Source organism: Kogia breviceps, chromosome X, assembly GCF_026419965.1.
Source record: "Kogia breviceps isolate mKogBre1 chromosome X, mKogBre1 haplotype 1, whole genome shotgun sequence".
NCBI classification, from domain to species: Eukaryota; Metazoa; Chordata; class Mammalia; order Artiodactyla; family Physeteridae; genus Kogia; species Kogia breviceps.
In genome coordinates this window covers 11632616-11659154 of record NC_081330.1, presented here as the reverse complement: position 1 = coordinate 11659154, position 26539 = coordinate 11632616, and the positions used below count along the sequence as shown (strand labels likewise).

Sequence of the window (26539 nt, the reverse complement as noted above, 5' to 3'; positions counted from 1 at the left end):
GCAGGCACCAAGCACTCATGAGAGAAGCTTGCAAGGTGAGGAATTGAGACGGCCAGCTTGAGGAGACAAAAAGGTGAAGCACAGGTTTAATTCAAATCGGTGGGAAGACTTCTGAGTTGGACCACACAGAGGAAGAATCCAGGGAAAATATGATAAGGTACTCAGGGCTCTTTGAAGAAAATTAAAAGTGAACATTTGCACATATGCATCCAGAAGTACCCAGAACAGAACATTAACTAACATCCAGTTACCTGGGCTTTCTGTAACGGCGCCATCCGACAGCAGAGCACTGCAGTGCACTTCATACAAATTTGTAGGAAAATGCTTTTGTAATTGTTAGAACCAGAGTCTTGACTAGAATTTAATATGAGAGACAACGTGGAGCCATCGATGATTAATCCATATTCCTGATGTTCTGTCCATGCTCTGAAAAAGGAAAACAGTGCTATATTTGAATCTACTATTCATTGCTATTTAGGAACTTTAAAAACACCACTCACAGGAGGGTTATCATCAGTCTGGTTCTTGGAGCTGTAAATTCTAAAGAAGCAACCGTCTCTATTAATGGCCCAATAGAGACTTTCTAGCACATCTTTGAGACTCAAGCTGCCCGTATAGATGGCACTAAGTTCTAAATATAAAAATAAGGGACTTCTAGCAGCCAGTCTCCATATAAGAGACTCAAGGTGAATTTGGGAAATTACAGTTCCATCAAACTCTGATATGAACACAAATCATCAGTCAATCTGAAAACTCCTGAACAATGCAGTGAAAAGACAAAATGGCTTTGGGGTATACAAATCACAGAGGATATTCTTAATATTTTTGCCCGAATGACAAAACCTATCAATAGACCTGGCTTCTCAAATATGATGGACTACTAAAAAGACATAGTGTTCATTAAGAAGAGCATACAATAATGATATATGGTCCTTAAATAAGTATCATTTTATACTAGATTAGTGGTTTTCAACCATAGCCTTCCCATGAGAGTCATCTGGGCAGCTTGAAAAAAAGCCCATGTCTTAGGTTTATCCACAGACAAATTAAATCAGGGTATCTTGGGCAGGGCTTGGTTACGTATAGGCATGTTTTAAAAGGCTCCATAAGTGATTCTCATGTATAGCCAGGATGAAGTAGTATTGGTTGCCAGGAAAGACAAATATAACAGGTGCTGGACTTCCCTGGTGGCACAGTGGTTAGGAATCCGCCTGCCAATGCAGGGGACACGGGTTCAAGCCCTGGTCCGGGAAGATCCCACATGCCGTGGAGCAACTACGCCCATGCGCCACAGCTACTGAGCCTGCGAGCCACAACTACTGAAGCCTGTGTGCCTAGAGCCCGTGCTCCGCAACAAGAGAAGCCACTGCAATGAGAAGCCCGCACACCGCAACCAAGAGTAGCCCCGCTCGCCACAACTAGAGAAAGCCTGCGTGCAGCAACAAAGACCCAATGCAGCCAAAAATAAAATATAAATAAATTTATTTTAAAAAAATATATATAACAGGTGTTTTAAGAAAAACATATGGGGAAAACTTACAACTGAGAAAATTCTACCAATTAACATTTTAATTTTTTTTTTTTTTTGCAATTAACAAAAAAAACACCGATTAATCAATTTCCGCTCAGGAAATCTTGGGTGCCATTTGAGAACCGCTGCAGTAGACGTATTAAACATAGCAGGATCTCATCGTTATACAAGAGTCATTTGTCTAATTTTATGCTCCTCAAAGCTTAATGTTTCAAGGAATCTTGTTAAGATTCCTGGGAATCTTGTTAAAGTACACGTTCTGATTCAGTAGTTTTTGGGTGGGACATGAGATTTTGCATTTCTAACAAGCTTCTGGTGATGATGGAGCTGCTGTTCTATGGACTATGAGTAGTGAGAGCCTAATATGCCTCTTCCTTCCTTGCTTTCATATTCTGCTTCATGACATTATGAGCATGTTTTATTCACTAATTAAAGAGATATCAATCATGCATTCTCCTTTGCTCCCCTATTCACAGAGCTGACAATGAGCAGAAAACAGTGGCTCAATAATCAATCAAGCAATATCTGGTCTCTAACTAGGCCATATAGAAGAATGGAAAGAATTATTAACTAATCTTTCTTTGGAGAAGAGAAAATCTCCTTGGGGTAACAGAGGCACACATGAGAGAATATACCCAACCAAACATGATATTGAATGGTTAATATCTGAAAAGAATGGATACATGTATATGTATAACTGAATCACTTTGTTGTACACCTGAAACTAACACAACGTTGTTATTCAACTCTACTCCAATATAAAGTAAAAAATTTTAAAAAAATGTTTGTATACAGTGATTGGGACAATAAATACACACCAGGAAAGAACAATGCTTTCTTTGTGAGGTATGATATCTGAAATGGAACTTAAAAGACAGGACAGAGGGCTTCCCTGGTGGCGCAGTGGTTGGGAGTCCGGCTGCCGATGCAGGAGACGCGGGTTCGTGCCCTGGTCCGGGAGGATCCCACATGCCGCGGAGCGGCTGGGCCCGTGAGCCATGGCCGCTGGGCCTGCGCGTCCGGAGCCTGTGCTCCGCGGCGGGAGAGGCCACAACCGTGAGAGGCCCGCGTACCGCAAAAAAAAAAAAAAAAAAAAAAAAAAAAAAAGACAGGACAGAAAGAGGTGAAGAAAAGAGGGAATGTATGTGTGGTGCACTAGGAAAATAAGCTGAAAAGGTCACTTGGGGCCTTTGGTACGACCTGATTCTGTGGGTAACAGAGATGCACTAAAGGTTTCTGAGCAGGGCTGTGACGTGGGCAGTACTTTATACCTAAGGACCACTCCTCTGGCAGAGGGGCTTACATGCTCTGAGGCACAGTTGCTAGGAATCTGATGGGTAAGGCTTGGTGGCCGATTTGAAGTGGAAGGGACAAAGGAGCAGAAGCTGGCAAAGGGATTCTGTGTCTGATGCTTGTGTAACTTGGGGAAAGAGTGTACCCAACTCCAGGTGAGTCAGAAAGAGGGAATGCTGAGATGGTGAGTTCAGTTTTCCATAAGCCCTGGCTTTTACAAAAGCGCCCAAGGGCTCCTGAATGGTGCTATGGACTGAATTGTGTCCCCCCTGAAGTCCCACGTTGAAGCCCGAACCCTCAATGTGATGATATTTGGAAATGGGGCCTTTGGGAGATAAGTTTAGATGAAGTCATGAGAGTGGGGCCCTTATGATGGGATGATGGGATTAATATCCTTATAAAAAGAGGAAGAGACACCAGAGCTTCCTCTCTCTCTCTGCCAAGTAAGGACACAGCAAGAGGGCAGCTTTCTGCAAGCCAGGAAGGAGGACCTCACCAGAACTCGGCCATGTTGGCACCCTGATCCCAGACTTCTGGTCTCCAGAAATGTGAGAAATAAGTTTCTATTGTTCAAGCCACCTGGTCTCCTGTATTTCGTTACGGTAGCCTGAGCGGACTAAGATAAATGCAAGTAAAACACATGTAATCTGCACTGCCTTTATAAGTACCATTTGGTTAAAGGAAGGAAACATTTATCATAGGCAATTAATAAAAACCTGTTTACTCTCACTGATGTCCAAGTAACAGAAGAACAACAGCTGTTTTAAAACTGGCCATAGCCTCATGAACGTGGGCTATGCATTTTTTTTTTTTTTTTTCCGGTATGCGGGCCTCTCACTGTTGTGGCCTCTCCCGTTGCGGAGCACAGGCTCCGGACGCGCAGGCCCAGCGGCCACGGCTCACGGGCCCAGCCGCTCCGCGGCACGTGGGATCCTCCCGGACCGGGGCACGAACCCGCGTCCCCTGCATCGGCAGGCGGGCTCTCAACCACTGCGCCACCAGGGAAGCCCTGGGCTATGCATTTTTAAAGTCTGTTTAAACACTAGTGATGAGGACACAGATAAAGCACAGTTGTTGAAAGCATGGGCTCTGGAATTGGGTAGGCTTGCTCTCCACCTTATTAGCTGTGTTATCTCGAATAAGTCACTTCATCTCTCTGAGCCTACTTTCCCTATTTCTAACATGAAGAAAATAAGCTTGTGTTACTGGGTTGCTGTGAAGATTAAATGAGAATAATTTAAAGTGCTTAATGTTGTTCCTGGAACAAAGAGGGCACTTAAGAAATGTGAAATAATATTATCTACGGGTCTTTGGATTTACTGCAGACACATCCTGTGGCATTCCAGAAGAGGAAATTGATTTGCTTACGGCCAAGGTAAATTCCAGTAATTGGTTTAGACAAAGCTAGGCCTTGGTCAATGTCAAGTATAGGAAAACGTAACTCTGGGTATTGAATTATTGTGGATCAGTGGCTTTCCTTGAGAACCTTAGATTCTACAGGTTCTTCCTAAGTGGCTTGTTGAAAGCAGTCGAGTGGCCATTCTATCAAGTATTTGGTCTCCTTTGGAGCACTGGGGCATGAAAATTCACACCGAAAATGGCTCCAGGACCTCGACCTGCATGGAAACTGTTTTAGAGACTGATTTTATTACATTCAATTTAAAAGACCATGAAAAGGAATATTTTTTCTTAACATGGACCAGGACAGAGTATCAATGATAAGTACCCAGACCCTAAGTATTTAGAAAATGAACCACTTTCCTAAAGCTTGAGAAGGGCAGGGTTTTCTTTTAAAGAAAGAAGAGGTGGAAAGTGCCAAATGATCTCAAATGGGCCATTAGCCAAGTCCTCAGGAAAGGTTCTAACTTACAAGGATAAAGCACCTGCAAACAAAGACTGATAAATTACAGAAAACGGAGCCTTCTGCATAAGCAGCTGTGATTTACATCTGTACCAATGTCTAAATATAACAAATTGATGTACTTTCTTACTTTCTAAGGCTTCTAGTACTTTTAGGAAATTCATGCAGCAACTTTTTACGATATTCAATCAACAACTCATGTAATCTATCTTCTTTCCGTTCGCTTTCTTGGATGGTTTTGGTGGTCAGTTCCAAGAGCTCGGTGCTGGTTTGGAAAAGGCGGCAGGCATAGCAGGTAGATTTGGCTGTCTCCATCTTGTCCCCAGTAAGCACCCAGACTTTCAGACCTGCTGCGTGCAGGGCTTCAATGGTCTCAGCGGCTTGATCTTGTAGCCTGGAAACACAAAGGAAACCTTGTTATCTTTGAAAATTCCTGACACAGATTCTACAAGAAGGCTTGTTAAAGAGAATATCCTTATAATTCATAGCAATTCTGGAGTCCTGGCACGTTTTAACAGTTGTTTTTCTTATATATCCTCTACCATTTCTGAGCATACTCTTTCTGGCATAGTTTTACTTATTAAAGTACATGTCAAACAGTGAGGTTTGGAAAGTTTATGTTTTCTATCTCACTATACAAATACTTCACATGGTTCAAAACAGAAAGGGCCAGACACAGTCTAATGAGATACTGAAGGAAGTTAGCGAATCCCCATCCCTGAGGAGCTGGAAGTTTAGGAAAGCCAACCATTCTGAAGGAGATTTTAAGCATTATTCTGAAAGGCAAGGGTAGAAGAAGAGTGATACTTCGCATTCCTTTTGGTCAGAGAATAACAATGAAATTAGACTAAATGAATTCTATTAGAACTTTAATACCTTCCAATGAATATATGTTTATAACTTCATGTTTGGGTTAAGCCTCACAATTCTCATTCATAGCTTCTAGAAAACTCCTAAAATAGAATCTAAAACTTATTTTTTCAAGCAGGTCAATTCTGGAGCCCTATAATCATGCCCGGCAGAGCTCAGCCTGTATGGTTAGAGCAAATTATTTTAAAGTATGCAAAAATATGCTCTAGTCTGTTAAACCAGGTTAGAATGAGCGCTCATGTTGTGCACTCAACCTAGAATTTCCCTTCTGCTCATCTGTCTTTCGAAATTGTACCCATTCTACCAAGCACCAACTCAAATGGTGTCTCTGGCACAAAGCTTCCTACGCACAGTAAGACTACTTCATAAATACCTGCATAAATGAAGGGATGGCTTAGTAAGTACCCAAAAGACCTTAGAGATGACAGATTCATTCTTCTAAGTCACAAATATTTAACTTAAAAATTATTCCCACAAACAGTTCAAATTCTGATGTACAGACAAAGCTGAATCAAAGATTTCAAAACTTGAGAATGAATTACCAATCTGGACAGATACCACCCTAAATGACTGGTCATTAAAATAACAAGAATATCATTTTCTAGTTACTTGTCTTCCACTGCAGTGGCTCCAATTAAATTCATGTTTGTCTCAATCTCATCAAAAACCTTTTCCATTTTTTCTTCTCTGTCTTGTAAGGCCATTTTTGCCTCTATGAGCTGTCTGTTAATTCTTTCATAATCATCTGGAGCAATTTCTTTGAAGGCTACACAAAGTGTCCGATACCCATCCTAGAAGCAAGGTAGGAGATCTCTAGTTATCCAAATAATGAATAAAAAGAAACAAACAAAACACACTCTTTAAATACTCTTGCTTTACCACACAAAAGAGAAATTCTGACTAATTTCCTTTTTAGTTAAAAAAGGGGAAAAAAAGAGAAAGAACAGATTGCATTGGGTTAACATTCAATTAGGTTCAGAATAACAAAATAATAGCTCTTGGGGTTAAAAAAAAAAATGAAGACAAAAAGCAGAACATAAAACAAAGATTCTTGAAAAGTGTTCAAAGGGTGCAAATTCTGAACAGAAACTTGCTCCAGGATGTCTTATATTAAAATTAGGAAAATAATATTACAAAATCCCCAAATATAAAAATAGACCATAAAAATAAGCTAAAATTCATTTAAACAGTTCTTTAAATAGCAATCCATAGACGTAGTCATCTCTAGCATTTCTCTATCTACTGGGGGGAGGGGGTGTAGGCTCACCATTGCATTACGTTCCACATGGACTTTAGTTAACTCAATTTCATGATTTTGCACCCTGGGGAAAACTGCTGAGTCGGCTCCTTTACAAAAGAGAAGTATGTCTCCTAAAATAAAGAATCAGAGTACTTGACTTACTTAGAATTGGGATTTTAATAATAGATAACTAGTAAGGTGGCCTCTCCCACCCAGCAGCTGTGTATCCTGAGCCTGCCTTGGAATGTTCATCCAAATGGAAGCAGACATCTTGACCTTTACTCTGTCAGGACAACGTTCACCACCTCTTAGGACCAATACGGACATAACTAATACTCCAGAGTTTACAACATGCACCTCTGTTAAAAGAAACTTCCTTCAAGTGAATCACAGAAGACGGTGCTTGGGTCAAGGAGCTACCTCTGAATTCTCTTTGAGGCTGTTGTCAACCATGGTCTAAAGTTCACATGTGGCATCTACAGATGTCAAGGACCAAACTCAAGCTCAAGCAAGATAAAATCATTTTGAAAGACTATACACATTAGCTTTTAAAACAGTAGCTTGAAGGTTTTCCCCGGAAACTGGAGAATAGCTCTGTAGACTGCTAGTACAACTACAGCTTTATACCAGTCCATGCACCCAGGAAAGTAGACAGTACCATTAAGAAGGACAGTCTGACCTTATAAGGCAAAGTGCTAAGTTCAAAAAGTTAAAAAAGGGTAGCTCTGAGGTCAAGGCCCTTGATAGACCACTTCCTCAGACATCTTACCATCTTCAGTAGAATGTGGACGTGCATGTGTACAGGTAAAAACACCAAGGATTCCGAACGTTAGGTGTTTAAAAAAAAATTTTCTCTCACATAGCCACAATGTGTTTAAAAGTCATAAAACAAATTCCACATTCACATATAATGAAATCAGCATCGTGACTTTGCAGTCACACCACAAAGTATGAATAAGGTAGGATATATTCCCTGAAGGGTCCGTCTGAATCTTCCCCTTCTCATATTAAGACATTTTCAACAGATTTAATACTAAAAAGTAAATTACTAGGAAATAAATCAAGGATATTTTGGAAAACCACCTGGAGACAGACAGACAGACAGACAGACACACACACACAGAGGAATATGAGAGCCCACAAACGAAGCAAGAATTCTACCCATGGGTCTGTCTTGCTGAATCTGAGCAGAAGGCATCTCAGTCACCATGGCTCCTCCCAAGAACATGGGGGAGCCCTGAAATGATGGTACTGTTTCCCCTGCAAAGGGCAAGCTTCTTTACTGTGTTAAACAAACAGCCCAGGGTGCTAGAGTAAAATCACATGCCCTTTCCCAGCAGTCAGGCCCTTAGTCATCTCTAGCTTACCTGCTTCCCGGAAGTGTAAAGCAGTGGGGAATTAGGAAGGTCAGAGAGGGGTAACCACCAACTCTCTACACTCACAGATTCTACTGCTAGTGATCTCAAACCATCCAGTTGTAGTGGGCTGCTGCAGGTAGACATTGGTGGTGACTGGTTAGTACCCTGAACTGTGAAAAAGTCACCCTTTCAGTTCCCGTTTGGACATCCAAGACTGAGGGCTAGAGTTCACTTTCCACGTAAATGCATACATTGTCAGAGCAGAGGTTCTGCCACTGACAATTTGACAAACTGAACACGTGCTTGTATAAATACATTAAGGCGTATACAAAAGCTTTGCACGACTTTCGGTAATCATACACTACTACGTGAAATGCTTTTCTCTCTTGAAGTAGTTGATCAACATACACATCTACAAATGGAAAAAGAAAAAGTCAAGTTTTAAAAATGCATACCTGACTGAGTCTTCACAACTACACTCATACGACGGCGGACAGAATCGAAGTTTAAGGTGTGAAGAAGTTCATACCTTTAATAGAAGAAAAAAAAAGAGAAAAGTGAAATACCTAGACCAAGATAAAACACAACAGAAACATCTTAAGTTAACAGAGCTCTCCTCTTTGGATAAAGATTGCTAGTTGTGGGCACAATGGGTGCTTTCCATTGTGTCTTTGGAATTTCTCTGCGCTTAGAACATGCTGTCAGAGGATACCAGTGTTGGTTAAGGGTTATCTATATCTTCTCATTATATAACTTAAAATAGTAAGGAGAGACTGACTGCATAGGAATGAGGAACAAAGAGCTGTCCTGCAAAGCTATACCTGGAGAGGGTCTAGAAATAGTCTCACCCTGCCAAGTATTTTAATCATCTATGGAGTGCCTACTATGTGTCAGGCACAGTGATTGATGCTGGAGAACAGACACACATCTTCCCTTAAGGCGCTTAACCAAGTGATAAGGGAGACAGAGGGTGATGAGATGACGACCCCCTAGTCTTCCAAATACTGTAACAAAGGAACACACAGGGAAGATGTGGGAGCACAGACAGAAGGCATCTGAAGGAAGGCTTCCTGGAAGAGGTGATGCCTGAGCTGTGTTTTGCAGGAGTGACATAATGAAGAAAGGATACCATGGCACTCTGAGGATAGAGAAGAGCATGTGCAAAGGCACAGCAACATGACAGCATGTGGCCCATGGGGGGACTTACAGTAGTTCACTTAAGGCTTGAGATCTAGTTGATAGGGGAGTATCAAGAGAGGTAGGCAGGGGCTGGGACCTGAGAACATTGTGGGCCATTTCAGAGATTTGGGATTTCATCCTAAGGGCAATAGGAATCCACTGAAGGGTATAAACAGTGGATTGACATGATCAGATTTGTGTGTAAATGGCTAAGCTATTCACCAGATGAAAGGAGGAAGAAGAAGCAAGTTTCTAAGACTTATTAGAAAAAAATGTGAGGAAATAATTTCTTGAAAATAAATAACTTGTATACAAGTGTTTACTACAGAACTTTTCTTTGATGGGAGTGAGCGGGTCATTGGTTTGGGAATGTGTATGCATCAGACATCTACTTGTAGCACAGTATCTCATTTGTTGTTGGCCAGATGGGGGCACTATTGTGAACCGGCTAGAATCTGGACTTTGACAATGACCTGGGGCTCCTGGCAGTCAGGCCAAAGAGCCTTCTTCTGGTTCCTCTAGCTCTTGAACACTCCTTCCCAAAGGGGCATATTCCCTAAGCACATCTACATGTGTTACATGTTTCTGAGATGGGTCTCACGAGATGCTAGCGGTCAGAATGGAAGTCAGATAATTACATTTCAAGTTCATATAAAGAATTCAAATTAATCACAGGGGCTAATTAAAATCAGTTATTAAGCCAAGGTGGTTTTGTTTGTTGGGGTCTCTGTAGTGGAAAAAAAAAAAAAAAAAAAGAAATGTGGCGCTACGGCTGCATCAGAGTACTTGCCCTGAGGCTCACACCCAAGCATCTAGAACAAGAGAAAGCTTCTGACTCCAAAGCTGCCATGTCTGGCAGGGCTTGCAATCCCAGAATGATTGGTTGGGTTCTGGACAGCAGAAGGTTTCATGCATGTTCACTGATTTTTCTTGCAGCATGTGTTGGAGACCTGAAATGGCATCTAAAATTCAGAAAAGTCCAGGCAGACGCTCATTCAGGCTACTGGACCCATATGTGAACAAAATTGGAATCATTTACACCTCAAATGCTAGTTTCTGCCATTCTATGAAAAATGTCTTCTCCTACTCCAACTACATTTACATAAAGCTCTGAACTGGGAGAGCGGAGTCCTACATTTATAGATGCAATCAGTTCCCTTTGCTGCCCTTCCTAAATCCATCTAAGGTGGACTGTGGGGTGAAGAAGTGACAATCATCAAACATACAGTGCTACTTACTCTTCTATTTCTTTTCTTTGGTTCTCTACTCTCATATGACCATTCCGCATTCCTACAAACGTGAACCCATACCTGCGAAACACAATAAAAAAGACCTTTGTGTATCTTTAAAGAATAATTAATTTCCTCTTGCACTGGCATTATTCATACTTGTTTATTGTTTTCTTCTCTTTCATAAGATCTCAATCTATAACTGTACTTCCTTTTACTCACTGAGATGTTAACACAGAGCAAGTCAATGCCCAGTCACAAATCGTAACCAAGAAAGAGGCAATTTGTAATTCCAGTTCTGTAGCTAACACATGGGGTGACTTTTATCCACTTAATTAGCTTGGGCTTCATGGATAAAACAGGACTTTCAGTTACCAAATGATATCAGAATTGCTGGGAGCACTTCAGCAAGAACATGTGTTGTACAAAAAGTGGTCATTATTATAGGATTTCCAAACTATAATATGAATATTTGGACTTCTGGCTGGAATGCATAAGTAGTAATGCAAGTTACATCTATGCATTGCTATTTTCTTTTTGGTCTTAACTGGTTAGGTTTGGAAAATTTTTTCAAACTTTCAAATAAAGTAGCTTGGCTCCTTATTAAGGAGTAAGCATACTTACAAGATAAGGTTATTGAAGCAAATAAGAGACGGAACAAAATAACTCCTGTCCTCCTGTGATTTCGCTTTTCTCAGGAGAAGTACAAGAACCGTTTAATTTTTTTTACTCTTCAAAAATGTTAATGTATTTTTCTACAACCTATTTCTGGGTTTTAAAACAGCATTATTGCGGTATAACTGATAGAGAACTGCAAATACCTAATGTGTGCAATTTGATGAGTTTGGACACATGAATACGTCTGTGATACCATCACCACAATCAAGTTAGAGACATATCCCAACATTTCTCAGGTTCTTTGTGTCCCCTTTGCTTTTTTGTTGTTTGTGGTAAGAACATTGAACATGTGAGATCTACTCTCTTAACAAATTTTGAAGTAAAAATACCATATTGTTAGCTATAGGCAGAACCGCACCTCTCGAAATTGTTCATCTAGCGTAACATCCGTGCTTACCTTTTAGCTCCCTTGACCAAAGCTATTTCATCTGGTGAAGAGGACATATAGGTTAATTCAGCTGACTCTGTAACTCCATCAACAGCATCATTTGTTTTAATTTCTACAGTATGACATAAACACAAGGCACGCAGAAAGAGCTCTTCTCGATTCTATTGAACAGTAACAGAAAAATGATTATATTAGTTTCACTGTGAACACTTGGTAACTAGTCAATGAACAGAGAAAAGTTATTAATGTGAGAGAATGTTATAACCTCCAGCAAACTCAGTAGCAAAAATTTATAAATTCATAATACTCAAATGAACGACATATTCTCCTAGTCCCTACCAACATGCCTGGCTCTCAGCTAACACACCCTAGGGGCTATGTTAACTCATTCAGGTTACTGTAGGGCCACCTAATACCAAAGCAGTGACATCTCCATGACCTAAAAGAGTTCATTCAATTCTAATTCACAATCTGGCAATAGCTCAGGTGCAGGGAGACTCTGGTTCATTTCATGCCTAGACACTGCTGGGACTTGAATGATTTCAATAGACATCATTCTTTAGAGCAGCTCATATTTTTAAAGATAAAGCACCAAAAATTATGATCACACAGTCAAGTGATAGTTTTACCCAAATGCCATTTCTCATAATGCTCTCTTCTTATAAATTCTACTTGTTTACAAATTCCGGACTTGTCCATCAAATAAGAAAGGTGAACTTGAAAGAACAAACAAATGGTTATTCAAAAGTCTATGTCACGTGCCCAAATCCTTCATTTCTACTGTGCTAACACATGCCTATATAAATTGATGTCTCAAGGTAAAATGGTAACGCAGAAAATGCCACCTTATCTGCTTTGTCAAAATATGGTAAGGGTCCATCAGTTTGAGAGAGTCCGTCAGCCTCCTGAGTTACACCTTTATACTTATGCCCATCTATGCAGCATTCAATGAATTCCATGCTATTTTCAGTGAGTGTTCCAGTCTTATCAGTAAATACATAATCCACCTAAAAACAAGAACACAAACAAATGCATTCTTTCTTCAATGTGATTAACTTTCTGTAAGGCATAACTATAAGGATATTCTCATATCCATAGAAATCACCTTTTCTAAAACCTTGTCAAATGTCAGGTAATTACAGAAGCAATAATATCAAATGAATGAGAGATGAGGAAGTATTTTTAAAGATACTGAAATAGTATCACATGTCTAAGGTAGACTTACTCAAATGTAGGAGATTAATAGGCAGGAAAAATGTGGCTATGTTATCAAACTAAGACCCCTTCAATTTAACACTGACCTGTTTTGATATAGAGAAGTTAACATAAGAAAAGGCAGTTTTCCAAGTGGGAAACAATTTACTGACCATTATTTCTCTCTCTCTCTCTGACACACTGACACACGCGTGAGCGCGCACGTGCGCGCGCGCACACACACACACACACAAAGAGAGAGAAAACATACTGGATAGGAACTTAAACTAACTGGGATGTAACAAAACCTTTCTTTGAAAAGTAAAATTTTCTATAAATATACTGGATTGCAGTAAAATGCATTATGTCACAGAATGTATATAAGAGTTACAGAATATAGACAGACAGGGAAATAATGTTACTTAATTCGACACAGTAAGTCAATGATGATCAAAAATATAAATGAAATCTCTTTCCACATACTATGTATATTTTCACAGATACTCCTCCAAAAAATTTCCAAATTAAAAAAAGGAGCAGAGTTTATAATGATAGGTTAAAATATAATATAAGCATACTTTCATAAATAATGGAAAGAATAGGCTATGAAATAAATTTCCCATGTAAAATAAGCCATTTTGAGCATTTTCATTTTATCTCAGTTTTTATCTCTTCTATTTATAACATCTGGCTTTTGGAAACCCACAATTTTATCCTCCTTTTTGGCAATTTATACTTAAATAGTTAAAATTATGGGCTGACAGGAACAAGCATAAGTACAAGATTAAGGTTTTTATTATGTAAGGGAGAGAGAGATGAACTGCAGCAGTAGTTGCTTTCTAATTATTTTTCAAAGCATTTCACGGTAGCAGCACTGGCACAAATATAGCATTCCAATCTTCTCTCTTTTTTTCCTGTTAGCCAGCCAAGTTTGAATTCTCTCTTTAAATTAATCCAAGTGGTATTATTCCTGTATCATTTAGATTTTTCCGGTTAAAATGAAATTCTTTGGGGCTTTTTTTCTGATCAAAATTATTAACCTTCATTATCCCCCAAAGGTTGTCCTGTGTTGTTGCAGCTCCTGCACTTGGATGAGCATTAACCCATTTTGAAATCTTTTATAGATGACAAAGGTAATAGCTTTAAAAAATAAAGTGCAGGGACTTCCCTGGTGGCGCAGTGGTTGAGAATCCGCCTGCCAATGCAGGGGACACGGGTTCAAGCCCTGGTCTGAGAAGATCCCACGTGCCGCGGAGCAACTAAGTCCGTGCGTCTCAACTACTGAGCCTGTGCGCCTAGAGCCCGAGAGCCACAACTACTGAGACCACGTGCCACAACTACTGAAGCCTGCGCACCTAGAGCCCGTGCTCCGCAACAAGAGAAGCCACCACAATGAGAAGGCCGTGCACCGCAACGAAGAGTAGCCCCTGCTCGCCACAACTAGAGAAAGCCCGCTCACAGCAACGAAGACCCAACGCAGCCAAAAATAAATAAATAAAAGTAAAGTGTATTTAAATAAAGTGTTTGCCTACATATAACAGTTTGTGCACTATGGATCTGTGTACAATTAATCTCACAGGTATAGGCCAACAAACTATACCCTGATAGAGTAATTATCAAACTATAGTCTGCATCACACTCACTAGGAGGGTGCTTGTTAAAACTCAGATCGCTGGGCTTTATCCCCTGAGTTTCTCATTCAGTAGCTCTGGGGTGGGGCTAGATAATGTGCACTTCTAATAAGTTCCTAGGTGATGCTGGTCCTGAGATCATGCTTTGAGAACCACTGATCTAATATATGCCCTATACTCAGAAAAAGGGGAGGAGAGGATTGGCTATAATTAAAAAGTATTCTCATATTTAAAGGAGAGTGCGGGCCGGCGAGTCAGAGGCTACTGCTTGCCTCTGACTCTCAACAGCCTCTTCTTCTTTAGTGGTAGGTTTGAGCCAGTTGTAGGAAAGGCCCTTCTCTATTAGCAAGCTCAAAGCCATCTATTTATGGAAAGAAAGCCTAAAGTGAGATAGCTGTTCAGAATAGAAAGAGCCCTAAAATAAAGGTTGAACACATGAAATCATCTAGTTTACAGGTCAAAATTAGTGAAAAAATTTCATATTGTTTAACCTAGTGAAGAACTTGGACTGGAGTTGTGGCTCCACCACCTATTAAATTTGTGACCTTGGAAAAATCTCCTCATCTCTCTGAACATTAAACATTAGCCTTAAATAATCGAACCTGCTGCACAGGCTGTAAAGATTACTAAATATGTTTGTAAGTGTTATATAGATGTAGATTGTCATTGCTGTTGACTTGACCAAAATCACACAGTACTAGACTCTTTCCATCATTTCACATTCCCTGATTTTTCTGATTATCGTCACATTGCTATAGTTAGGGTACGATATGTGTGTTTCCCCAACTAGATGTTGAACAACTCAAGGGTTTCTCGCCTATTTCATAATAGTAACCCCAGTACCAAGAATATATCTTAGATAACACAGAAGTTTAATACATAACCACTGGATTGAATTACTGGAATCACGGTATATACTCTGACACACCACTGGGCACAGCTGCAAGACTGGGAGGGGAGATGAAGGAGGAGGCTATCCTCACCATTTTTTCAAAGTTGAAACCATGTGGCTGCCTAAAGGACTGATGTCTGATCATAAAAGACCCCATTCTTTTCCAATTGAACTGAGCAGTCTACTTCTTTTTGTTTCTCAAGTCAAAGACCAACACTGTCCTAAACATATCTTCCTATTTTTTTTTTTTAATACCAATGTGGGTCACTTTGGAAGAGGTTAAGCAAGTGTTTGCAATGGTACTGATGGAAACTAACTGACACGGCTTTTAGGTAACATAAAAGCCCTATAGATTTTAAATTATGACTCATCAAGGAGGAAACTGGTTACACTTAATTTCGTGTATACTGGTCCATGAAATGCTAAATGTCCTAAGAAACCATTTCAAGACTTCTTTGCATTTTCATTTAGGTAGTTTCTACACCTGTAAGCTGATCGTGATGGCAAATTGTTTTTACACTGTACAAACTGAAGTGGTGGTCTGGTTATTACCTTATAACTGACTAAATGACAGTCACATCCAGAAAAGCAGGTTTTGGTGGGGGAAACAAGTGGTGGCTAAAATGAAAACTATAGTCTCTTTTCACTGATCAAACTGACCACATCGTTACCCAAAGCTCTACTTTACATTCTGCAGCGTGAATACGTCTAGATGATAGGAACAAGACTACATTCCCATAGGTAAGATGGAATCTGCTGAGGTGGAGATCTGGCTTGGATATCCTGCCTGTCTCTGGCGAGAATTAAGTGCCACATGTGGAATGACGGCTGTTCTGTTTGCAGTAGCCTGGGACTAGCCATGTTCACCCTTGGGTACCTTAATCCATACAGCCAGGCACTGGATTTAGAATCGGCAGATCTAGCCAACTAAATCAGCTGTCAGGGATAAGTTCACCAGGGGTGGCTTATAACTCATTTTTTTTTCCCATGCAAACAAGCTACATACAGACTGATACCTTTTGTTGGGACTGGAGTAGTTCTACTCAGCTTTCCCTGGATGAAAACTTCTGGTTTAAAAAGGCTAAGGTCAGCTGAAGTGGCAGCTGAAGTGACCCACAAAAGAAACGTTTGGGAACAATACCTAAGGGAAAAGCATTCATTCATTCATTGCTTATTCTATCCTTAGTGCCTCAGTATCTCTGTGGAATGCAGACGCCACAGTCTGGGATCCTGGAGTCCTAGAGTCAGGTTTCAACATAATGATATCTGGAGAGTCCTTTCACCCTTGTGACTGTAGTTGTCAAGAGGGTACTCTGGTTTAGGCAAAGGCTGTGTAAAGAACAGAAATACAGAGTCGGGGTGGAAGGGGACTGAATTCAGGAGGAGAGTTTTCAGGCACAGGCGCAAATCGTCACCATTCGAAACGAGTGTGAGGCCCTATTCCAGCCATACAGTTCCATTAACTGAATTTGCATCTCCCAGGCACAGAAATGATATTTCCACAGTCTTGACATTCTAAATATCAAGAGAATGAAATGCAAGCCAAAAAAATCCCCTCAGCTTGTGAAGATCATTACATGACACACAGTAAATTCAGACAAAGGGAAAAACTTTTCTCAATGCTGATAAGAAAAGCACCAAAGAAGTCACCACTTGAAGAATACAGCTAGACTGCACTGCATTTGAAAACAACCTGGGTTAGCAGCGAGGTCAAAGCCTGGACTACCTTGGAATACGAAGCAAAAAGCATTTAGAGGAGTGCATGCCCTCACATTTTCCCTTCATTTAAATTCTTGCACTGGAATAAACAACTCTGCTTTCTAGGTCTATATTCTATCTGATCAGAAATGTACCAAGAAAATGTCCATAGGACAACTCTGGTCAATTTTGTTTATGGAACAAAACGCGTTTATAAAATAGCTTTATTTCCACTGCCCCGTAGTCTATCCCTAAATGATTACAGATGATGACGAGACTACATGTTTCCTGTTCCAAAGAAATAGCCCATAATCTAGCAACACCACCAGGTGAGTTTTAAAGAGAATTTCCATTACATTCAAATTTAATACCTAAATCAATGTTCTTTCAAAACACTGATTTCAAAATGCCAGCAAAATAATCGACGCTATAGTTATGAAAACATCGCTTGCCTTCGTTACATGCCTGCATAAAGGAATTTTCGTTGAATCAATTTCCAAATGTGAAATGGTCACATACATTGGTAATCCAGACTACAAGAAATAAGCTCGCTATGTTAACTTATTTTAAGTAAAAATAAGTTCTAACCTGACCAAGTTCTTCATTAAGGTCTGATGTGTTAACCAGGGCTCCTTCATTGATTTCTTCATCATAAAAGTCCTTATCCCATGAAATGAAGAAGGAGCCCAAGAATTTTTGCATTTCTACTGTGACATACATGGAGACAGGAATGATAAAGTTGAACAGAACCATAAATGACAGGAAGTCGGTAAACATTTTCAAAACCTAAACAAAAGAAAGAGTTCATGCTGATTATATGCACAGTTCCATCAAGCAAGTGTAATATAAACTTTCTACCTTTTAATTTCAACGCTGAAAGCACTGCTCTTCCCAAAGACACTATATCATTGGTAAAAATTTTCACAGTACATGAAAACATTTACAACACCCTGAATTTTGTCACTATTCTTCAGTGAATGTACCTTGACTTAACACTTTTCATTTCCTTAAGTTCTCTGCTCCTCCCACCCCCCAATATGAATGTAGGCACCCATTATGTTCCTATCATGATATATCACAAGCTCATAATATAGTAACATGCCAGACCTTCTTGCCCAATTGCTTAAAACTCTTAACCAAAGAGTTAAAAACAAGGATAGATGCCTAGGGTTAAAACAAAAAATTCTAACATTTCTTAAACAGTTAATGGCTTGGGGCTATCATACAACCAAGAGAAAACCCAAATACCAAAGGCATCATTATCTGAGCAGCATTTCAATAAAGCGTGTCTCTGTCACAATGTGCCAGGGTTAAAATTTTCAGCATAAAACAAATTACCTTCAAAGTCTCCCGCTCTTTCTGAGTCTTTTGGTTATACCAAGGTTCATCGTTATATGGGGTACTTTGCCAAACATACTTTAGAGTAGTGCATACTGCAGCTTTGGTCAGTAAGATAAATAAATACACAATCAGGAAGGCATTAATGGATCTGAAAAATAAGATATTATGGATTTAAAAACCATTTAATTACTTAAGATATCAACCAGGTATAAACTAAACTGCTCAGTTTTCTCAAGTTTCTCCTGTGTACGATGTGTAACCATAGCACAGACCTGTATGGATGAACCTGTTATCACCGCTAACGCATTATTCTTGAGTGGTCAAATGGAAAAGCCAGCCCTAGCCCCAACCCAAAGTGCAATGGCTGACTAGCTCAACACACCTTTAGTAAGGATCCTATAAAGTGACAGAACACGAACACACACACACACACACACACACACACACACACCTATTACCTACTCCATCCTTATAGAAGGAGCAGATTGTTTCCATTTCCCTGAATCCTAAAGGTTTGGAATAGATGGTAGAGGAGCAAATGTGAAATCTTCAAGCTTAGTGTGGATTCTTTTAGTCTGAAAGTAGAGCTATGGAGAGGGGGTGTCACTGATATACTGGATATCCACACCAACAGGAGAGTGAGGTCTGTGCCAGCGGCAACTGGCTTGAAGGTGTGTCATGTACCACTTCAATATCTGCCAGGAGACTGTTATCTGTGTTGTACAACCTCCTTACATATAGCAACAAGAGGACTCCAAACCATTATCCAGCAGCAAAAGAGAATACATTTCAACTAAACCCTGCCCTTGAATAGCTAAGTGAGCTTAGGCAAATCACTTATCATCTCTTCGACTATTTCTCTATCTATAAAGTGGACAGCCTAACAGGAATTACTCTGAGTTGCTCAGAGGATTAAACCAAATCAGACGTACAAATCACTGAGCAGTTTCTGGAACACAAAAAGTACTCAAAACGGTAGCACTATTACAATTTACGTTGTTTTTGCTTATCGTTGTTATTTAGAATTACTGAGAAGTAACAATTTCAGTTCAATAACAACTAAAGAAATTGTGGTGTACACTAACTTTTCAACAGCAGAACGTTTCTGAGACTTCCCTTGGTAGTTCAATGCCATTTTGGTTTCCATTCCAGTGTAAACAGCAACTCCTAAGGAATAACAATATGATGAAAATTAGGTTTCAAATGGGATTGCCAACCCACCTCCCCACCCAGTTGGATCTACCAACTTTTTCACTCTATAAAGTGGGATTCTAAACTGTCTTCTATTCACCAGTTGATATATCATTTATAGTATAATTTAAATTCTACATAGTTTGTCATAGTTTTCAAGTTAGTTTACCATCTTATAAATTCCCAACACTTAAAAATAGGCTTAGATTAAATGGAATTAAATGCCGTGTTCAATTTTTAACTGCACTATTTAGGCACAGGCTTTAAAAGACATATTTCTAGTAAGTATATCTTAAAAAACGTTCACCATATATCTTCTGGGTATTTTTTAGTGTAGCTCCTTTCAACAAGAGATTTTCAGGTCCCAAAGACCTAAACAAAAAATGAACACAATTTATCCAAACAGCCCAACAAATAGCACCATCAACTTGGGTGACATATTTTGCCGTAACATACATCTATCTCCAAAAGGTTCAGAATGTATCTGTTTACTTATATCATATGCTTACTAACACACAGGACCAGCTGAAAGATATTTCCCTCTGAAGTTACTTGAGAGTACAGCACAGATGGAAGCACACACAGTACAGGAGTAGCCAGCAACACACAGAGGTAAAGAGATGCGCAGAGGTAAAAGGATTGTAAGTCACAGACAGCAAGACAAGAACGGAACAGAACAGCAGACATCAAGAAACAGAAAGAAAAGGTGACAGTAAAAGGCCGGGAAAGCAAATGTCAAGGTGGGAAAGACACACTGCCGTATTTATAGAGAGTAAACACGCCTTCGGGGGGATCATTGGGCACCCGGTGTTTCTTTAACTTCCTTTTGAGTATTGGCTATAAAGGCCAAGTGGAAAAGTTGAGATAATTAACTGGATGATAGAAGAGGGAAGAAAACACCCCTTCTTCCATGAATTGTGATATTATATATGATTAAACCTTTCATTTTACTTAAGTCCAGCTAATTCTCTCAGCATTTTATCTCCTGCCTAGTCTCTAAATGACTCTCCCTTAACACACTGTTCTCCAGATATACTTCCAATATTGTCAGGCACTGCACAGCCAAGGACAATAAATACAGTGCTTAGAACATATTTGGGATTATTGGTCAAAGTGTCTGGAGCTCTACAATTTTAGAAACCCTCAGCATCACTTCCAACGCCACCCCCCTCCCAGGACACACACACTCTGAGCTGCTACCAATCACAAGGTCAGCTACTTAAGACCCATTAGTGGCTAGTTACTCCAGGGTTATTCACCTTTACATCCCTTTCTATAGAGGAAAGTATTCAACTATTTTAATGGGCTTAAAAGAGAAACATTGCTTCCCCCAAAAGGACAGATTAAAGGAATTATAAACTAACCTGGCAACAGCTTCAAGACTATTACTATAGATACTGATTCGGCCAACAAACCTGCAAAAAGAACATAATAGCACACATGTCTTCTATATCTAGATAAAATCTATTTACCCCAAATATGGGAATGAATCAAAATACAAAAAATGCAAGAAGAGATAAGACAATGAACTATGAAAGCCTATTGTCTTTCTTTATAAAAAAAGTTAAGTTGAACCAATGTGGTATGTAACATTTTCAACTAATTTAAAAAATATTATGGATTATAAGAATGTGAACAAAGATTCTAAATGGATTTTCAAGATCTACTTGGCACCGTGCATGCACACATTACCCCTCTCATCTATACTTCATGTAAATAATTGGTTTCAATTTCACATTCATGTGAAGAAAGGTTTCTGGTGCTAAAACAACTTTTAAAACCATTAGTTCAGTAGTTCTTTCACCTGAGCATGCATCAGAATTACTGGTGGGCTTCTTAAACCACAGAGTTCTGGGCCCCATCCCCAAGCTTATAGTTCAGGTCAGAACGTGAATCTGTATTTCCAACAAGTTCCCAGGCGATGCTGATGCTGCTGGCCTGGGATCACCGTTTGAGAACCACCGGCATTAGGGAACACTTGATCACCATCTTGGAAATTTCCAAACTGTCTTGCAGCTGATCTGAATACTGAGCTTGATCTGACCAAGTGATCAGATATATGGCTATGCATATGGTAATCACATTTCTGAAAAATAGGGTAAAAAGCTCTAAATCCTCCTTAACAAGAATGTTATGAGTATTTTGTAACTTACATTAGAATTTTTTCAGAAAAATTGATTATTACTAAACACACAAAATATGAAGGTCTGCTCATTCATTCATCATGCATTAATTGCACCATTACTATGCTTGCTAATAAGCAAGAAAAATGTGTTTCTTGCCCTAAAACAGACAATCAGGCAATTACAATGTAAGTGATGACCACGAGGGTGGTGGAAGTACAAGGTATTCTGAAGTCACATACCAAGGGTACTCAATCTAGTGTAGAGAAATTAGGAATAACCTTCCCTCACTAAAAATCTCCTTCATATTTAAGGTAACTGAAATTTAGGAGTTACCCTATAAATATGCAAGGATGTATATTACTGTCTAACTCAGGCAAAATCAGTCGCTCCCTTTTCTGTGATTCTATGGGCCTTCTACTCACCTTTATTACCTCACTGTACTGTAAGCCGAGCTTTACTGTTTTATCCCCTTTGCAAACTGTGAGCTCCCTAAAGGCAGGGAACAGCTATTTTGCTTTGTGATTCTAAGTTCCTACTATCAAGGTGGGTACAGAAGAAGGGAAAAAGGAAAGAAGGAATGATGGGAAGGAGGGAGGGTATTATTCACGTAGTACATGCCACTACTGGGCACTGTTGTAAGCCACATGCCGCCATTTGGTCCCCTATTATGACCAACAGCATTTATTAACCAGATGGCTGGCATGGGTGATGGATACCATCTGTAAAGGTGGAATAAAATATAATTAATTGGCCCACTTGGGGATAAAACCTATTATTCTATCCTCATTAACACCATGCTCTAATCAACCAAAGTAACCAGTCATAAAAATCAAATACCAAATTTTTTAGACCGTGAATGGGTAAATCTACTCCAGAAAGCCTAACTATAGCAAAATAGAGGAAATCACACCATTTCACTGCCCCCTCAACTTAACTGTTTACTTTGGACAAGAAACAGCCTATACACAATACTCAGTTCATCATGATCCTCATAAAAAAGGACAAAGTGCCTACTAATTGCATGGCTCCATATCTCCTTCTCTCTTTAATGTTGGATGACACATAAAGTGGTTTATTTTTGTTTTAATTAACTCTGGCTAATGCATGAGTTTGAGAGATCAGCCTTACGGGATTACATAATCTTGAAATGTGATGGATGGCCATGTCTACAAATAACAATAATAAAAGAAAAACCACAAGTAAGACGCCTGGGCCCACAATGATTTATCTTAGGCTGGTAGTGAACAAGGCTGATTTGATTCATTTGCCTGCCAGAAGGAAGGAACATTTCATAAAAACACAAATGCAAGGAGGCTGGTAAATGGTGGGTGTTTCTGCAATACTGGTGGCAAAGAGAAGCAAATCCATCAGACAGCAGTAAAGTGAAACCAGGTAATTCTTACTTGTAGAGGTCAGGTTGAGGCTGTTCACATTCAATTGCTGCTCTGAGGGTATCAATGGATTCGGCTGTACACAGTTCAATGGTGTCACGTACCGCATAATGTGTCTAGATGAAAGCAGAAGAAAAAGCAAAAACAGCCCCCCACCCCCACAAAAAAGTGTAATCGTATACCCACCTGATTTCATGAACACTATGTTTTTAGTAAGAGGCTTTGACAGAATGATACAAATACTGATGCACATTTCCAACTAAATAAACTTCATGGTATTATTCTTAAAATATATTACAAATAATTAGAAGATAACTCTGCTGCAAGGGATTTCAAAGATAACGAGAAACTAAAAGCTCTTCTTGATACTGACAGCAGAGAGAATTCCATTTGCAGCATGCATATGATTAACTGAAAACCCCATGAAAAATTTAATGCATGTTTTTCTCCTATTTATAGAACTGAGACCTATTATTTTGCTCACCATAGTGTATGGTGATGTTAACATACACATAAGAATTGAACATAACCCTTTTGGTCATAAGAGTGCTAACATTTTTGCTAACAGAAAGAAAAAATTCATCAATAGTTTCCATTATACAAACAGCAAAATTAATGATCTTGAAAATGCTTCGAGTGGCTACAATTTATGTAAGGAGCTGGGAGATGATGTGTCTTGCCGTAGTCAGTTAGAATATTCTACTAATGTATATTATGTACTTACTTGATTGACCCAGAACTCAAAGCAGGCTCCAATGAACCCATTTATAAATCATCAAAGAAGGGCTGATGCAGATTCAAAGACTGCACCACTTACCCTGAAGGGAAAGCTGTTGCACAGTCTTCGGAGAATATTATGGATCTGCCTCAGCTAATTTAAAACTATCTCCTGACTTGGAAAACCTATGTACTTTTAGCTGATTTATCAGATCAACTTAATTGGAATATGAAACCACTTGAAAGTTTTCTGCCTCTAAACAACTTTTTCCCTATTAGGAAATCTTTAGGTAGATTTCTCGCTTTTTATCTTGACATTCCCTCAAATACAACTTTGTTTTTCAATAGTTTAAATGGGACTAGTTCATTACCATGCCCCTGAAGAAAAAAAATTAGTTATCTAACAGGCATTTAAGTTCCTTTCCCACATACTGAGTCCCGGTCCTCAACTCCAGATGGAATAAACAAGCAGAGGAAAGCTCTCAAGGATACACACAGAGGTGAGCACATCAGTATTCTTCCTTAAAGGCAGCATATAGAGGATACATGTTCATGCCCTGTGGAGCTCTGGATGATAGCCAAGAACTGACAGTGCCGGAAAGTACCAGGGACGTAACTTATCCTCCAGTTTGAACAAATTTACTCTAACACATTTATAATTCTTCCTAGTTGAAATAAAGCAAATATTTGCCAAACTACACCCTAAGGTATTTTTAAAAAGTAATCAAGCCATTCCAGGTTAGATTTTCTATATGCCAGGAATAAACATTTTTTTCGAGAAGATAGTCATCACTTTAAAAATAAAAATAGATCAAACTGTAAGGTTAGAGTACCTTAGGGTGAAGTTATTTTCAGAGTTATATAGTTTCAGCCTAAGACTACTTTCATTTTTAAAAGCCTAAATAAAATATTGAATGGGTTAATGTCAATATGAAATGCAAACAGTGCTATCAAAAATGTGGTGGCAGGCTTCCCTGGTGGCGCAGTGGTTGAGAGTCCGCCTGCCGATGCAGGGGACACAGGTTCGTGCCCCGGTCCGGGAGGATCCCACCTGTCGTGGAGCAGCTGGGCCTGTGAGCCGTGGCCGCTGAGCCTGTGCGTCCGGAGCCTGTGCTCCGCAACGGGAGAGGCCACAGCAGTGAGAGGCCCGCGTACCGCAAAAAAAAAAAAAAAAAAAAAAAAAAAAAAAAAAAAAGTGGTGGCTTTTATTTGGGGTGTGGATTTCCTCACCCAACACCACCCTTTCCCCCAAAGTTGAGTATTTGCTTAGAAGTTCAAAGACAGTTATATAAAAGCTGTCTTCAAATATAAAACTTACACAAACAGGAAAAAATAAGATAAAAGATTGGGGACAGTGGGATGGAGTGCTGTAAGATTAACTGTCCTGAACTCAAGATGTTCAGGCCAGGTTTAATCTCCACTACCTTGCAATTGGATTCCCCATCAAGACTTGCAGTAGTAACGTAACAGGTCCCATCAATCGTGCAGGATGATAGAAGAATAAGATCACAGGGAAAGGTTTCATCTGCCTGTACTTCTACTACATCACCGACCTAGCATAGAGAGAAAAATAAATATAAATATTCTGAATTCCAAACAAAGCATTCATTATACCTCAAACGAAAGTCGAAACAGCAGCAAAAGACCTCTCCTCCTCTAGGGCTTAGACTATCTCAGCATCCTATACCATGTGAAAGGTGATGAAAGAATATCACTCAACATTCGGAATCCTCTTTAAGGTTACAATGACTTAGGATGCTTTTAGATTACCTTAGTATTGAACTTTAATCTCTAAAAAATGATTTCAGCACCCAGGGACCCTTTTGCTCTCTGTTGTTTCTGGCATTGGTGTTTGATAAGAGAATGGCCATTATCATTTCATGAATGAATCAAGAAAATCTACACATCTTAACTTGAGCACTTCATGAACACTGGTCAGCCACACTCCCACTCTGCATCATAGATAAATATTTCAAAATGCTTTGCCTTCCAAGTGATAACAGCTATTATTCTGGGGTCACAGTTCTCTCTTCAGTGCTCAGAAAATCTCACTTAATTAGAGAGGTGTTTATGTTACCCATAACATTTGGAAAAAACTTTTTTCAAATAGGTCATTTTCCAACAATGCATCCGCTATGAGCAAGTACCCAAAGCTCAAGTAGAGGAAAAACATGAGAGAAGAAACCACAAACCATTTCTAGCACATAATTTAATAATGTAGGAAATAAATCATGATGATTAAAATGCAGATCTTTACTACTTGACTTTATGTCCCAGCTCTGCCACTTAACTATATGACCTTAGGTTAAGTGTCTTTGATGATTGCAACTACCTCATAGGATTGGCTGGAGTATGAAATGAGGATACAGGTAAAGTGTTTCGTAAAGTACCTGGCATATATTCACCCTCTGATAGTTGCTAATTATAATTATTACTAATACCCTACAACTGCTTTACTTCCAACTTATGAATAGTCATAAAATTTTTTTAGAAGGATGTAAGAAGTTATCCAGCCTAGTGAATTCCAACATCTTCCATGTCGTGGCACACACAGAAAATGGTAAGTAACCCTTTTGTACAGCACTTCCAGATAAAGGGAGGAGGCTGCTGGAGTCAGAAGACAACCCACTTTAGGAGAGAGTCACAATATCTGGCTCACCAACTCTGGCACACTGGTTGTGAAATGCTGAACTAACAAATGACACACCTGCCTTCCAATTGCTACATACAA

General features: G+C 39.4%; 1 protein-coding gene across 9 annotated transcripts in view; it reads right to left on the bottom strand.

Moving 5' to 3' along the window:
• Positions 1 to 26539, bottom strand: part of ATP11C (ATPase phospholipid transporting 11C) — a 162790-nt gene that overhangs the window by 45935 nt on the left and 90316 nt on the right. For 8 of the 9 annotated variants that reach the window (XR_010838562.1, XM_067023020.1, XM_067023024.1 and 5 more), the window contains 15 exons: positions 25233 to 25361; positions 23104 to 23207; positions 20939 to 20989; positions 19882 to 19946; positions 19469 to 19550; positions 18381 to 18531; positions 17631 to 17828; positions 12473 to 12634; positions 11637 to 11788; positions 10571 to 10642; positions 8609 to 8682; positions 6823 to 6926; positions 6165 to 6346; positions 4816 to 5079; positions 252 to 426 (listed from right to left, as the gene is read on the bottom strand). Coding sequence is in view for 8 of the 9 variants with exons in the window: in XM_067023020.1 (XP_066879121.1) it covers positions 252 to 426; positions 4816 to 5079; positions 6165 to 6346; positions 6823 to 6926; positions 8609 to 8682; positions 10571 to 10642; positions 11637 to 11788; positions 12473 to 12634; positions 17631 to 17828; positions 18381 to 18531; positions 19469 to 19550; positions 19882 to 19946; positions 20939 to 20989; positions 23104 to 23207; positions 25233 to 25361 (1965 nt within the window). In the remaining variant the exon portion in view is untranslated. Of the gene's footprint in view, positions 1 to 251; positions 427 to 4815; positions 5080 to 6164; positions 6347 to 6822; positions 6927 to 8608; positions 8683 to 10570; positions 10643 to 11636; positions 11789 to 12472; positions 12635 to 17630; positions 17829 to 18380; positions 18532 to 19468; positions 19551 to 19881; positions 19947 to 20938; positions 20990 to 21378; positions 21445 to 23103; positions 23208 to 25232; positions 25362 to 26539 lie in introns of those variants that run through there. The other variant, XM_067023026.1, reaches the window with a different exon arrangement.